Source organism: Myotis myotis, unplaced genomic scaffold (assembly GCF_014108235.1).
Source record: "Myotis myotis isolate mMyoMyo1 unplaced genomic scaffold, mMyoMyo1.p scaffold_m19_p_13, whole genome shotgun sequence".
In the NCBI taxonomy this organism is placed as follows: domain Eukaryota; kingdom Metazoa; phylum Chordata; class Mammalia; order Chiroptera; family Vespertilionidae; genus Myotis; species Myotis myotis.
In genome coordinates this window covers 49,518,379-49,532,970 of record NW_023416317.1, presented here as the reverse complement: position 1 = coordinate 49,532,970, position 14,592 = coordinate 49,518,379, and the positions used below count along the sequence as shown (strand labels likewise).

The 14,592-nt window shown below is 41.6% G+C and overlaps 1 protein-coding gene across 2 annotated transcripts; it reads left to right on the top strand.

Moving 5' to 3' along the window:
- The first annotated feature begins 2,738 nt into the window (after positions 1 to 2,738).
- Positions 2,739 to 13,795, top strand: ZNF660 (zinc finger protein 660). 2 transcript variants are annotated; one of them, XM_036333113.1, is made up of 5 exons: positions 2,739 to 2,856; positions 3,904 to 4,002; positions 4,915 to 5,006; positions 6,420 to 6,528; positions 9,687 to 13,795. In XM_036333113.1, the coding sequence occupies exon 5, from the start codon at positions 9,865 to 9,867 to the stop codon at positions 10,858 to 10,860; it is 996 nt and encodes a 331-aa protein (XP_036189006.1). In that variant the 5' UTR covers positions 2,739 to 2,856; positions 3,904 to 4,002; positions 4,915 to 5,006; positions 6,420 to 6,528; positions 9,687 to 9,864; the 3' UTR covers positions 10,861 to 13,795. The 2 variants fall into 2 exon arrangements, with proteins under 2 accessions (XP_036189006.1, XP_036189007.1); XM_036333114.1 differs by lacking the exon at positions 6,420 to 6,528.
- Positions 13,796 to 14,592: the final 797 nt, after the last annotated feature.

Sequence of the window (14,592 nt, the reverse complement as noted above, 5' to 3'; positions counted from 1 at the left end):
TTGTAGTAGGGTCTTTGAGGTTGGGTACGGCAAATATTTCTTTTAGTATGTAGAAAACAATTTTCATATACTAGTTGTTAACAATATTTTAAAAACTTATTCTTCAATTGAACCATCTTTAAATTGGGCACAATCTACCTCCCTGTCTCCACCACCAGACTAGAAGCTTTTCAAGATGGAAGTGGCATCTCATCGTAGAATATCACATACCAAGACCTCATATCTTCTACATGTACCTCTGGAAATCTTACTGTTACTTTATTGTTGGTTTCTGATATATATTCTATAGTATGTATGAAGTTTCCTTCTATATTTTTAAAAAATATATTTTATTGAGTTTTTTTACAGAGAGGAAGGGAGAGGGATAGAGAGTTAGAAATATCGATGAGAGAGAAACATCCATCAGCTGCCTCCTGCACACCCCCTACTGGGGATGTGCCTGCAACCAAGGTACATGCCCTTGACCAGAATCAAACCTGGGACCCTTCAGTCTGCAGGCTGACACTCTATCCACTGAGCAAAACTGGTTAGGGCAAAGTTTCCTTCTATTCCTGTGTTTAGAAGAAGCAATGTAGAATTGTAGTTAAGGACACAGATTTTTGTGCCTTGAACTCTAGGTTCAATCATGAATCCATCACTTTCTTAGGTGTGTGATCCTGAGCAAGTCACTTGGTTTCCTTGTGTCTCAGTTCTTCCATCTATAAAATGAATCGACCTCATAGGGATGTTAGGATAAAATTAGTTCGTAAGTATAAGGCACTTAAAACCAGTGCTTGGCACATAGTACACACTATAGTAATTATTGTACTTTGTTTTTATTAGGGTGGCAGCTAGATTCTATCCCGTTTTAAAAGAAATCTATTGGTGTAATTTTATGGGTCATATCATTTACTTTTGTAATATTTTTGACAAGTTTCCAAATAAATGAAATTTCTTTGCACTTTTGGTATAAAACCCATTTGTGGTGATTTTTTTTCAAAATACAGAACTAGATGAAATTAATGTTTTGTTGGCTTTGCAAAGTATTTTGGAAGAGTTTGTGTAATGTGGGAATTACTCTGAAGGGTAAAAATAATGGTCTAATCCATTCTTGGGGAGGAGTGAATTGGGAGGGACAAATCTAGCAACATTTTTATTTCTTCAGTGGTTACGCTGTTTAGATTTCTACCTCGTTGTTAATTTTGGTAATATATATCTGGAAGTCGTCATTTTACCAGGCTGTCAAATGATGGGATAAAGTTTCACCTAGTATTCTATAAATTCTTTTACTCTCTTTTGTTTTTGTATTTAGAGCTCCATCTTCATAATGTTTTACAGTTGAGTTTCCTTTCAATTTTTGTGCTATGATTATCAAGTTTATTTTGGTTTTATTTGGAACTCCAGTTGTTCTTTTTTAAGTGTTTTTTCTTTCTTCCCCTGTTTTTCTTGAACATATTTTTTCATATGTCTTTTTACTTGCCTCAAGTTGTAGAGGCTTTTCATTCACCTCATATGTCATTTTCCCCCACATTAGTCAATTTGAAGGCTTTTCAGTCCTGATATTTGCCCCAAAATAGGGGCAGTGGGTTTTCCTTTGATTCCTTTAGGGTCCTCTGGAATGCTGTATAGATCTGAAGTTAGAAGGTGAGTTGTAAATTTACGTTATTAATATGTACTTCCGCAGTGAGAAGTGAAGGAATAGCTCAGCGTTTTGCTCATGTGGTTGAAAACTCTCCATGTAGAGCCAGCTTTTGTATCTCACCTTTTGGGCTCAGCTGTAATGCTACGGATCCAGTGGAGCCTCCTTCCATGCTCTCTATTGATTCCAACAGCTTTATTGTAAAAGAACTGAAGGAGGAAAAACCTTTATTTTACCTTACTGACTCCAAATTGGGAAAAGAACCTATTCTTGAGTTCAAGTGTGAGAAAACATTCAGTTACAGAAAACATCACCCATCAGAGAGTTTACACTTACAAAGTTTACTCATTGTGAGTGTGAATGCCGTGGTTATAGTTTATTTCTTATTTGACATCAAGAAATTCATATGGGTTAGAGAGTCTTGGTTTTGGAGAGCAATAACTCAATCATGCGGAGCTATTGCACACATTTCTGAAGAATATTCCTGAAATAGGTATGGAAATCTTTTAGTTACACCACATAGCTTCTGCTCCTCCCGTGAATCCACAGTGCAGAAAAAGAGTATCAATAAACAGTATGAAAAATAAAATAATTACAAAAAATAAAAAAACAGTATGACTGAACTCTCAAGTTACTGTCTCTCCTGACTTGAAGGTAAGCTCCATGGGGCAGCGGGCTCATTTTCTTCCCTGCTGTATCCGCACAACCTGGAACACTGGCATAGTAGGCCCCCAAAAGTAATTTTTATATGCTGCTGACAAACAGGAGACCCCCAAAAGTAATTTTTATATGCTGCTGACAGTCTCTTAGCTTTGAGACTGAAAGGCGCGGGACCTGTGGAAGGAAAGATGACTTTTCCGCTCAGCAGCCAGAGCAGAGCTGGCGGGGACCTCAGGGAGCCTCAGTCTCAGGCCGCCCAGTAGCTTGGTTCCCCTCTGCGCCAGACCTAATTCTCTATCAGGCTCCACCCCTTCCAGAGTCCTACTTCTATTGGCTGAACCCCTCCAATCCCGTTCGTCCTCCCAGCCAATAGTAGGGCAAAACTTGAGCGGAAGGCGGGGCCAGAGCGCAGGCGAGCCCGATTGGCTGGCGAAGGGGCGAAAGGACTCCAGCCTTCCGGGCGCAGGCGGAAACCTCCCGGTGCCTAGAAAAGCCAGAGGGCTGGCCTGCGAGTTAGTGGGGTGTCGGTGACGCATTCTTTCTGCGCTTTGTTCCCGGATGTGAGCTTTCGGCGAGGGGTACGTGGCAGCCTGGCGTGGGGGTCCGGGCGGGGTTCTGGGAGTGTGTGTGTGTGTGGGGGGGGGGGCCGCCCCCGGGAGCCCCTTCTCCACCGCTGCCCGCTGCGGAGACGGGGATGCGGCAGCTCCCGCGTGGTCGTGAGCCTCCTCCTCCCCGCGTTCGGCACTTTCCCTTTGCTTGGGGTTTCGTCCCCAACGAGGCGAGGTTGCCCGCTCGGACCGGGCTGCAGGTAGTGACAAAACGGTGTCACCCCCGCCCATGGCCAGTGGGCCGCCCCGGTAATAGGAGTCTCAGCCAGCCCAGGCTCCCAAAGGAGCGAGCCTACAGCCTTGAGTGTTTGATTTAGGTCACCCGTCCGATCCCCGCTGTGTTCCTGTGACGAAACGGACCCAGAGAGGAAGGCAGCGTCTTGCCCAGGGTTACCACTCATTCATCCATTTCACAAATACTTAGCACCTGCCTAAGTAGTGTGCTGGCTCCTGGGTTTCAGTTGTGCACACGCAGAGCTCCATTCCGGTAAGGAAGAAATTGGACAACCTTGAGGAGCCAGAAGCAGAGTCTGGGAATCTGGAGCGGGAAACAAAACACATGTGGAGGCCTGGTGACCCTAAGAGATGGGTAGTTATTTTAAAAATTCTTCTAGCCTCCTTTTAAAACCATATTATTGCTCCTGTCTCTCTAAAGGCACGTGACTCAGCAAAGACCCTCTTCTCCCTTCTGCAAACTTTTCTTGGAAGGCTGAAGGGCAGAGAACTTCTCAGTGGAATGCACTTTGCACTTAGAAGAGACTTTTGGGTGTAAAAGGAGCATCTGAAAGGGAGTGACCATGGTGTGATGGACACAGAAGGCTTGTCTCTCATAGTCATGTGACCTTGGACAAGTCATTCAACCTCTGGGAGCTTCATTTCCTCATCTTTAAAATAGGAATGGTCATCCTTACTGCTCATTGCTTCCTAGGAAGGGGAGTACCCAGGGAGGGGACACTGCCCTGAGTGTCCACTGGGAGTACAGCACTAATAGAACTAATCATTTCTGTCTGTTTACAGTGATTCCATTAGGAACTTCCTCACCAACCCAAGGAAGAGATCAGGCAATATCTGTGCTGGGTACATCCTCTGGAGTGAGGCCGCTGTGCATAGGAGAGAGTGAGTGATGCCCTTCTGTCTTGGGCAAGTGAGACCTATACTGTGAAATTAATTCATCTGTGGACAGGAATCCTGCCTGCTAGAAAATGTGGGGACCAGGGCCGAACGGGAGCATATCTGGATATCTGTCTAGGAGGAGAGAGAGAAGTATGCTTGTATTGGGGGGGAGGGAGGGCCCTCTGGACCTTGAGTAGTGGAGTTTTGGGATGGGAGTAAGGGTGATGTAATAGAACTCAGATTTGTCAGGAGACTTGGACTTGAGTTCCAGCTCCACTCTAAGTGGCCTGGGAGGTTCCTTCCAGCTCTGACATTCTGAGAATATCTGAGTAGTTGAACTAGGTCAGTCCCTTAGGGAATTTAGGCCCTTCGATGGCCCTGTTGAGACCGAAGTGCCAAGAATGCAAATCCACTGCCATGGTGTTCAAACAATATGGAGCACAAGAGGGATGCACCAGGCAGACAAGGGTGGTGATGGTCCTGTGCGGAGATCTCACCATTCCTACCTCGGATAGAATTCGGTAAAATCCTGAGCTTGTTTAATTGAACATGTCAAATCACACAGCATTTACAGAGCCCTCTTTGTGCCAGGCTGTGGGTGGGAGCCACCTAGGAATGTTGGGAGGGACATAGACATACACACAAGTAAGTTATAGTATTAGGCAACTCTAGTTTATATTAGTTTTGTTATGGTGTTTTCTGAAGTATAGAAATTTTTATATGGTCACATCTATCAGTTTGCTGTTATGCCATCAGCCTTTGTTTTATGCTTAAGGCTTAGGCCTTTCCTGAGCCAGTAGTCCCTGTTACTTATTTTCTTTCTCTTTTTTTTCTTTTCTTCCTTTCAATTTTTACATTTTAATCACCTGGTTCTCTGGAATTTATTTTCAAGTATTGCCTCTTATTCTTCACCAGTGAATCAGTAACCAAGGACCATGTGACCACAGCTCAGGGGGACCTGAACAGGAAGATTATCCTGGCGAATTGAAGGAATACAACCTCCCTAGGTAAAAGAATACAACACTCTATCCACTGAGCCGGGACTCTGCCCATTGTGGGTTCCTTATAGCCTGAAATGAATGGTGGTCCTGAGATCAGAACTCTCACCCATCAGTCTCAGGGAGGTCAGGGACCTGTGGGGACTCATCGGTCCTCATCCATTTGCTGCTTATCTTGAGACTGTGCTTGTGTGCACAGCTGCCTGGATACCCCTAATGTCCTGCTCTCATTGGCCTCATCTGCTCCTCCTCCTACTTCTCCAGCCAAGACCCCACCTCCCTAGTCCCTGGGAATTCCAGGATTTCTAAGGGCATTTCCCAGGCAGTTGGGTTGAGGGTAGATAGTTAGGTTTCCTTTTGATGAAACTTCCTCAAACTAGTCCTCTCTCATCTCCTGACAAGTCTTGCTTCCTTGTTAGGTCCCTCAGAACCACCATGGGCTTCAGTATAGCACATCCTTGTGCATTTCTCTTTCTTTCTACCTGCCCTTCTAACTAAGATCTCCATCTTAGCAAGCTTATACATTTTTTGTGACTTCTTTTGTCTGATCGTTCTCAAATTTGCCTTCCTGACATATTCCTCCTCTTGTCAAAAGTGTTTTCCCACATCCCCATTTCTCTTAGTGACACTACCATTCAGACCTAGATCTGATGACCTTAATTCTTTCTTCAGTCATCCTCTAGATTTAGTCTGATATATGTGTCTGCTTCCCTGTAACGGCTGAATTTCTTTGTTCTCTCATCCTGTCATTTTCCTAGCCTACGACCTCACTATCTCATTTGTGTGTTCATTTCTTCAACAAACATTTACTGGGCACCTAGAAAGTGGCAGGCCTCTAATGGTCACCCATACTGCATTCTAAGGTTGCCTCCCAACTCTTTTCCTTTCCTCTTTCCTTCTTTTTTTCACCTTTAATCCATCTGGGTTAATCCTCCTAAAGTATTCTTTTTCTGGTTTCATTTTTGGGTAGGATGATACAAATTTATCCTACCAACTGGGATGCTTTCGTGGAGTGGGGAAAGAAAATTAAAGATAGATTTCATTCCTCTGTTCAGAATATGTTTCCTATTGACCATCAAATCATATCCATAATTTCCCCCCCATAATTTCAGTGTTCTAGATGCTATCATTTCAGGCAATTTGATTCTTTCATTCCTTCACTTATTCATTCAACAACAACAAAACATTTTCAGTGCTTGCGAGGTGCTAAGAATACATTGGTGAACAAAATGAACAGAAATCTTGCCTTCATGAAGCTTCATGTAATAGTATAATCTCCCATTTATTTCTGACTACACTGTCCCTGTCTTAACTTCAAGAAAAACAATTCCTTGTCTTCTGGGGCTCAGCCAAAGTCTAGCCTTTTTTTTTTTTTTTTTTTTTTAAATCCTCACCCGAGGATATTTTTTCATTGATTTTTAGAGAGAAGGAAAGACTGAGAGAAATATCGGATGTGAGAGAAACACATCAATTGGATTCTCCTGCATGCGCCCTCACAAGGACCCAAGCCGGGAAGGAGCCTGCAACCAAGGTACATGTCCTTTACCAGAATCGAACCTGGGACTCTTCAGTCCACAGGCCAACACTCTAACCACTGAGCCAAACTTGCTATGGCCAAAGTCTAGCCTTTTTAAAGCACCTTTTCCAAAGCATTTTAAGCATCCCAGTAATCACTCCCTCCTCTGGCCCCTTTCGTCTCCTGATTGGGGACTTTGTGGATTTATAATTTGCTTTCTTATTGTTTTGTCATTTACTCCATTGTAAGCTCCTTCAGTATATATTTCATACTTTTTTTATTCTGCTCGGGCTGCCGTAACAAAATACCACAGCCTGGGTGGCTTAAACACTAGACATTTATTTTCTTACACTATTGGAGGCTGGAGGTCCAAGATCAAGGTGACCAGCTGATTTGGTTTCTGGTGGGGACACTTCCTGGCTTGCCAATGGCTACCTTCTTGCTGTGTGCTCACATGGTTTTCCTCATTTTGTACATGGGGTAGAATCGCAAGTGAAATTGTACTCATATGTCTTCTTATAAAGATACACTAATCCTAATCAGATCAGGGTCCCACCCTTATGACCTCATTTAACCTGAATTATCGTTGTAGAGATCACTTCTCCAGATATAGTCACCTTATGATTAGGGCTTCAACATATGAATTTGGAACACATTCAATGATTAACAGTATTTTTGGGGGGCATTCAGTAATGGTATTTATTGCTTTGTGACAGAGCTATGTAAATATCTGGCTATTAACATTTTCCCTGGCTGCCCCTCTCCAGAAGGCTGGAGACTGATCTTTTCCATAGCAGCCTTTAAGGACAGAATAGCTACTGTACCGGTACTAGCTAAGTGGGGCACTTGGGATCAGCAAGACACCTGAGCCTGTCTCATTCTCAGTCTCTAAAATGCTTTATTCTAGTAATTATGGGTGTCTCTTCCTCTAAAATAATTTTCCAACATTTCATAAGTAATACTGTAAAAAGAAGAGGTAAAAAAATAATACAAGTTAGCAGAAGATAGTTTGCCAGCAAAACCGGAGGCCTTGGTTAACAGTAAAGATATAAACTTGCTTACCTATTCATCCAACTATTCATTCATATCACAAAGAGTTATTTTCTACTTTTCTCCAACAGTGTTTTTAAAAATTTTCCCTTTGACCTAGAACAGAACTATGTGCAGGGTAGAATGCTCAATAATTACAAGTTTAGGAAATGTATGAAGAAAAGAGAAAGTTTCAGAGAAGATGGAAAAGAAACTCAGAAAGAAGCATCACCTTCCTCAGAGAGAACTGCAGGCAGCTTCACTCGCTATCCCAGTCTGCTCTGCAGTCCCCTGGCTTCTCACTGAGTTTCTGCCCCCTGCCTGCTCCTCTTTGATTAGGAGACCTAGCAGCAGTGAGTGCACTAAGGATCTGGCAAGTCCACTCTCTCCACCATTTCCTCTGCCTACCCTTTTTATTTTGGGCATGAGTCTGTGTATATGTGCCTGTGAATGGCATCAGTGGTACCCAAACTTGAGATGTGAACCTCAACCTTCACAGTTCTCTTCTTGCTGGTCTTGAACATTCACCATAGGCTATGTTCATCCTTTAGAGAATGTAACTCAGTTTATCAGAAAGCACTGGAAACTGGGCCAACTTTTTTGAGTATCGGTAGGCAGTAAACCAAAACAATTTCATTCCTCGTGACCCAATAGCTCACTTTTGGAACTGTTTAGGAATATGTTTCAATAGGAAGAAAACTATATGTAGCAAGTGACCAGGATGGCATTATTGATAGTGATTAAACTGCAGGGAACAAACAAATGTCTAACACTAGTAAAGTTGTGGTCAATTATAATGAATTAAGTTTGCAGTATATATGTCATCATAAAATGATCATAGGAAGATTAAATAGCAATGTGGGAAAATACTTTAAAAAGCTTAAGTGGAAGAAGCTGTGAAATTATATTTACTGTATACTTATAACTATACAAATATGAATATAGACAAGTCTGGAAAGGAACATAGTAAAAGGAAAATTAGTCGTGTTAGTATTATGAGGTCATTTTTCAGTTTTCTTTTATGACCCAAACTCCTCTAGCTTTGAGGTCTGTTAGGTTTACATATATGTTTAGAGTTTCACATCAAACCTGTAGGGAGGTAGAAGAGAGCAAAGGGGGATAAATGGTGATGGAAGGAGACTTGACTTGGGATGATGAACACACAACACAGTATACAGATGATGTATTATAGAATTGTACACCTGAAACCTATATAATTTTATTAACCAATGTCACCCCAATAAATGCAATAAAAATGAAAAGCAAAAATCTGTAGGGAAATTCCTGATCATTCCTGGTTTCATGATCAGCCCCTCTTGATTGTACTATCTCCTACGTTCACCCTTTTGCCCTCTGTAGAAACTTTATCATAATGCCTTGCAAGGAGGCCCTATCCCTATGAGATTTTCCCCTGTTGTGCGTTAACTAATCGTGTTCCCTGTTCAGCCTCTCAGGTTCACCCAGTAAGACTCAGTCTGTCAGAGTGAGAGCTTGGAGCAAAGTAGACAGTCTGAATTAGCACATATAGCTGGATCCAGTTACGGACCAGGCCTGCAGAGTAGGCTATGGTGTGACTTGGTTCCAATATTTCAAGAATTATGTTACTCCTTATCAAGACAGAGCCCAAGGTAGACAGGCGTCTAGTAACTAGAGCAAAAAAATGAAATCTTCGGCACACCCTAAGACACAATCCTTGAGAAACTAATTATTTTGTGCCAGCCACTGTATCACTAGTACTAGGGGCATAGGTCAACAAGAACTAAAAGCCAGTGATCTGAAGATTAGTCATTTGAATTACTGAACTAAGGATATTTCAGTTCGTTTTCTACTGGGACTAGATTAGGAGTTAGATGGCTCCAATTCTGGGAGTAGAACAAGAGACAGGAAGAAACCAGGGTGGATTTTATACTACTCATTGCTCATTCTGATGCTGGGCCTATTGGTCCATAAGCCTTTACCTTGGCCTCTATTAGTATATCTAACCTCATTTTCTCATTTTTTTAAAAATCAGTTCCCCTTGCCTTTGAACACTAACCCTTCCATGTGAGACCCTATGGTCTACCACATCTTGTTATCCTAGGACAATTCTCCTTCCACTAGTATGGAGAACAGGTGACATGTCAGATTTCTGTTTCCTCTGTCAGATGGTGAAACTGGAATTGAGGAGGTATTGATCCCAAAGTATCATTCCTGAAAAAATCAGAATCTCATACATTCAAGAGATCTCCACAGAGATATTGCCAAGGAAGTCAAAATCTAGAAAGCTCCACTGAACGGAAAGAGAAGACTCAGAAGGCCACCGGATGCTCTAAGCAAGAGAAAATGAGGCGAAAGATGAGAAGCTTCAAACACAAAACGGTTAAAGACAATAAGACACTTCCAGAAGTGAGTGACCAAGAATCTGAAAAAGATGGTAGTCAGTGCTCTGAGCCTGCAACAACCAACAGAATTCAGGCTGAAAAGAGACAGTATGTATGTACTGAGTGTGGGAGAGCCTTTAGTCAGAGTGCAAACCTTATAGTGCATGAGCGAATCCACACTGGAGAGAAACCCTATAAGTGTAAGGAATGTGGAAAAGCCTTCAGTCACAGCTCCAACCTTGTTGTCCATCGGCGAATCCACACTGGACTGAAGCCCTACACATGTGGTGAATGTGGGAAATCTTTCAGTGGTAAGTCCCACCTCACTCGCCACCAGGGAATCCACAGTGGGGAGAAGACCTATGAATGTAAGGAGTGTGGGAAAGCTTTTAGTCAGAGTTCAGGTCTCATTTCTCATCACAGAGTTCACACTGGGGAGAAGCCCTACACGTGTATCCAGTGTGGGAAAGCCTTTAGCCATAGCTCAAACCTTACTCAACATGAGAGAATGCACAAAGGGAAAAAAGTCTACAAATGTAAGGAGTGTGGCAAAACATGCGTGTCTAATACAAAGATTCTGGACCATCAGAGAATTCACACAGGGGAGAAGTTTTATGAATGTGATGAGTGTGGAAAAGCTTTCATCTTAAGGAAGACCCTTCATGAACATCAGAGACTTCATCGTAGAGAGAAACCTTACAAGTGTAATGAGTGTGGGAAAGCTTTTACTTCTAATCGAAACCTTATTGATCATCAGAGAGTTCACACTGGAGAGAAACCCTATAAATGTAACGAATGTGGAAAAACCTTCAGGCAGACTTCTCAAGTTATTCTACATTTGAGAACCCACACTAAGGAGAAACCTTATAAATGCAGGGAGTGTGGGAAAGCCTATCGTTATAGCTCACAACTTCTTCAACACCAGAGAAAACATACTGAGGAGACAGAAACCTCATAAATAACATATATTGTTGGTAGGAAGACTAATTGCTACTTCTCAGAAAAGCAGTTTTTCAGTATCATCAACCTTAACTCTATTTCTGAAAATCCATAAAGGGAAAGTAGTCAGAACCAGACACAGATTAGCAGAAGAGAAATTCATACCAGCAAGGTATATAATTGAAGGAAGAAAACTAGGTTTTTAACAGTACAGGGTTTAAATTAATGACAGTCTATCCATAGAATGGTTTTGCAGCCATTGTAAAGATTCGTAAAGAATATTTAATGCCATGGGGGAAATGATCTGGATAAAGAGGAAGATAAAAAAAAAGAAATATCCAAATTATAAACAAAACAAAATACATCTATGTATAGGGAAAAAGCAGAAATTAATACCAAACTAAAGTCTTAACAGTGATTATTTCTGGGTGACAGGCTTATAAATAATTTATATTTTCTTCTTTATACTTTCCTGTATTTTTTTTAGATTTTCTACCATGAGAATGTACTAGTTTTATATTTAGGTGAAAAGATGGTATTTTAAAAATGCAATGAGTACATGCTCATTTTCACTAAACAGGAAAGGTGCATGGAACACAGACTCTAAAATCCACACACTGGCACATGGTAGCAGTGCAACCATGAGCAAGTCCCATCCTTTTAGAGCCTGTTTCCTGTTTAGTAAAAGCATAAACACCAGTCCTTGGCCTTTGTCAGCTTTAAGATAAGCTGACTTTATAGTTGTCAATCAAATGTATATCCATTTACACACTGTTAGGTTCATAGAACACAGCAAACATTTACTGTATCCTCCTCTCCCACAGTTGTAGATGGATCTGCAGATAATAGAGATCCGCCAAGGCTCCATCTTCTCAATATGTCTACAAAACCAGCAACACGTGTCCTTATGAAACTGAAACAATTGCAGGTCCATAAGTTTTCAAGAGATAGCACAATCTAAAAGCAGGAGAAGATGCGTCCACCTGTTATGTAGAGTTTAGTAGCTAAAAGTGTAGACTTTGGGTTCAGAGACCCACGTGTTCTATTCCCAAATTGACACGCTAGCTTGTCAGTTTTCTAGCTTCAGATGTATCTGTAAAAAGGGACTGACTACCTACCTCACAGGATTGTCGTATTAAATGAGATAATAACGCGTGTAACGTGACAAACTCAGCATGCGGTAAATAATAATTGCTTAAGTGTAGGACGTTGAAGCGGTGTTTCTAAACACTTGGCAAGAGTGATTCCAGAAGAGTTTTCCCTAAGGTGGCATTTAGGATATTTTCAGGTGTAATGAACACGATGCCAAGTACTGAAACCTTAAGGACATTGTTTACTTAAGGGCAAGTCTAGAGGTAAACAGTTCCACATTTTGTTTGGCAACTCAGCAGTTTATCAAACTTCCATCTTAACTGCGTAATTTTAGCACAGTGGCTTTCATTTTTCTTGCAGCCTCATGGTTGCAGGATGATGGCCACAGCTTCAAGCTCTTCCCACAACTCCTTCAAACTCAGGATGTCTTGAGGAAAGGGGCCGCGACTTTCTCATCTGGCTCCTCTCTCCTTTTATCATTGAGGAAAGCCTTTTCCAGAAGGAGGAAGGGATGCTGAGCAGTCACTTCTGTAGGTGCTCACTGGCTTCCTCTGCCTTTCTTTAGGTCCAGCCCTCTGAGAAGGCCTTAGACCAGTGGTTCTCAACCTGTGGGTCTCGACCCCTTTGGCGGTCAAAAGATCCTTTCACAGGGGTTGCCTAAGACCATCCTGCATGTCATATATTTACATTACGATTCATAACAGTACCAACATTACAGTTATGAAGTAGGAATGAAAATAATTTTATGGTTGGGTCACAACATGAGGAACTGTATTTAAAGGGCCAGAAGGTTGAGAACCACTGCCTTAGACCCTTTTCAACCAGCATTTTAAACTTTCAAGTCCGTAGCTCAAAATCCATCCAGAAACACTTAGCATCTCCCCGTACTTAACTCGGCCATTTGTTCCTCTTTCTTTGCCAACAGTGAATCCCTAAGCCTAATGCCATTTGTCTTATGCACATAGTAATGTATTGTTTCAGAAACTTTTGAGGAGGTGTTATCTTATTTAATCCTTTTAACTTTTGTACAAGAAAATTGAGTCTCAGTGAGGTTAGGCGATGGGCTAATTAGTGGTTGGAGTCAGGATTTGAACTCAGATCTGACTTTCAAGTCTGTGCTTTCTTCCTTATACCAAAGTGCCTCAGCCCACCCTGTTGGCTTTATATGTGAGTGGGAGACCAGTTGGGATTCTTCTGAGTAGCCACTTCGGTGAAAGGTGGTTATTTCATCATGGTTTTATAAGGAATATGCTATTTGTCTTTTCTGAGTAATTCTGTTGAATCTCAATCCCAGAAGACTACATTTTAACTCTGTATCCTCAGCGACAGACTTCACTGTTTTTTTTTTTTAATCGAATATAGATAAAATAGTATCCGCATATTATTAGATTGTTTTTAGAAACTAGACTGTTTTTAATCACCTCTGAAGTCATAAAACTGGTCATAAAACTGTTTTGCAGGAAGTAGTTATAATTTTGCCAATAAATATCTGTTGTTATTTACTTGTTATAAATATCACCGATTTTTCTTTTTCTTTTCGCTTCCTTCCTTTGTTCAGAATGGGAAGCAAACAGTTCAGTTTGCTTTTCTTTAAGCAGATATTTTTTGAATAAAGAAGTGATTCTGGTTTGTTTTTGATGCAAATGCAAGCTTGTTTTCATACTTGTAAATATGTAAATGAAACCTCACGAACCATTAGATTGTGTCTTCTGTTAGTTTCTTTGAGGACTTGTACAGCCACTTGTCCCACCTCCTCTCTGGCCTCACCTGAGTTTCAAACCTGTACTATTACGTGGACCTCCCTTGGTGGTATGAAACCTGCCATGTTCCCAAAGTCCATTTTGGCTTCAGAAGGTAGGTTTGTGAGGGGTGAAAAAGGAGATGGCAGACTCCTTTCTGACACGTAGATACAGGACCCGACTGGTTCTCACTCCTCCCAGTGACCATTTCAAGTCCACATGGCACAGTCTGTGGATTGCAGACATGCAAAAGCTGTAAGCAGTCTTTGAAACTAAGGCCAGTGGACCCCAAATCTGGGAATCACAGGAGGTAATTTCATATATTCAAACAAATTTCCCTGGGCCCACCAAATCAGCACATCTGGAGCAGGGCCTAGGAATCTGTATAAAACAAAACTTTCTCAGTGGGGATTGAAGAAAAAATTCCATTAGGAGCCTTCTCTCCTCACAGGACTGTTTTTGTACTAATGACTCATTTTTCCTCAGAAGAGCCTGTGGATCACAAAATTGAGACATACCAAAGTTGGTATAATCATGATAAATTTGCAACCAGTTTACAGAGAGTGGCTATCAAACAATCTGAAATACTAGATAAAACTTAAACATCCTTTAAAAGGACTTCTAAGAAAGTGACATAAATCCTCAGAGGCTAAAATGAAGTGGAAGCCAGAAAGGAAATGGGTGATGATGCCTTGGGTGACATGAGGCAGTTTAGTGATCTTGGTCCAAGGGACTGAGATTTTCCCGGCTGCAAGGGCAGGATTTGAGTTTTGGGGCTTTGAAGAGGTGGAGAATTGGAACTGAGATCTCTAGAAGCTGCCCAGATGTATATAGGGCTACACCCCTGTGAAAGTAACATGAAATTAGGCACATACATTTCTAAGTATACATGAAACAGTTATTTTAAAAATGAACATAAT

Excerpts from the sequence above, each read along its gene's own strand:
- ZNF660 (XM_036333114.1), top strand. The coding sequence starts at position 9,865 with ATGAGGCGAAAGATGAGAAGCTTCAAACACAAAACGGTTAAAGACAAT.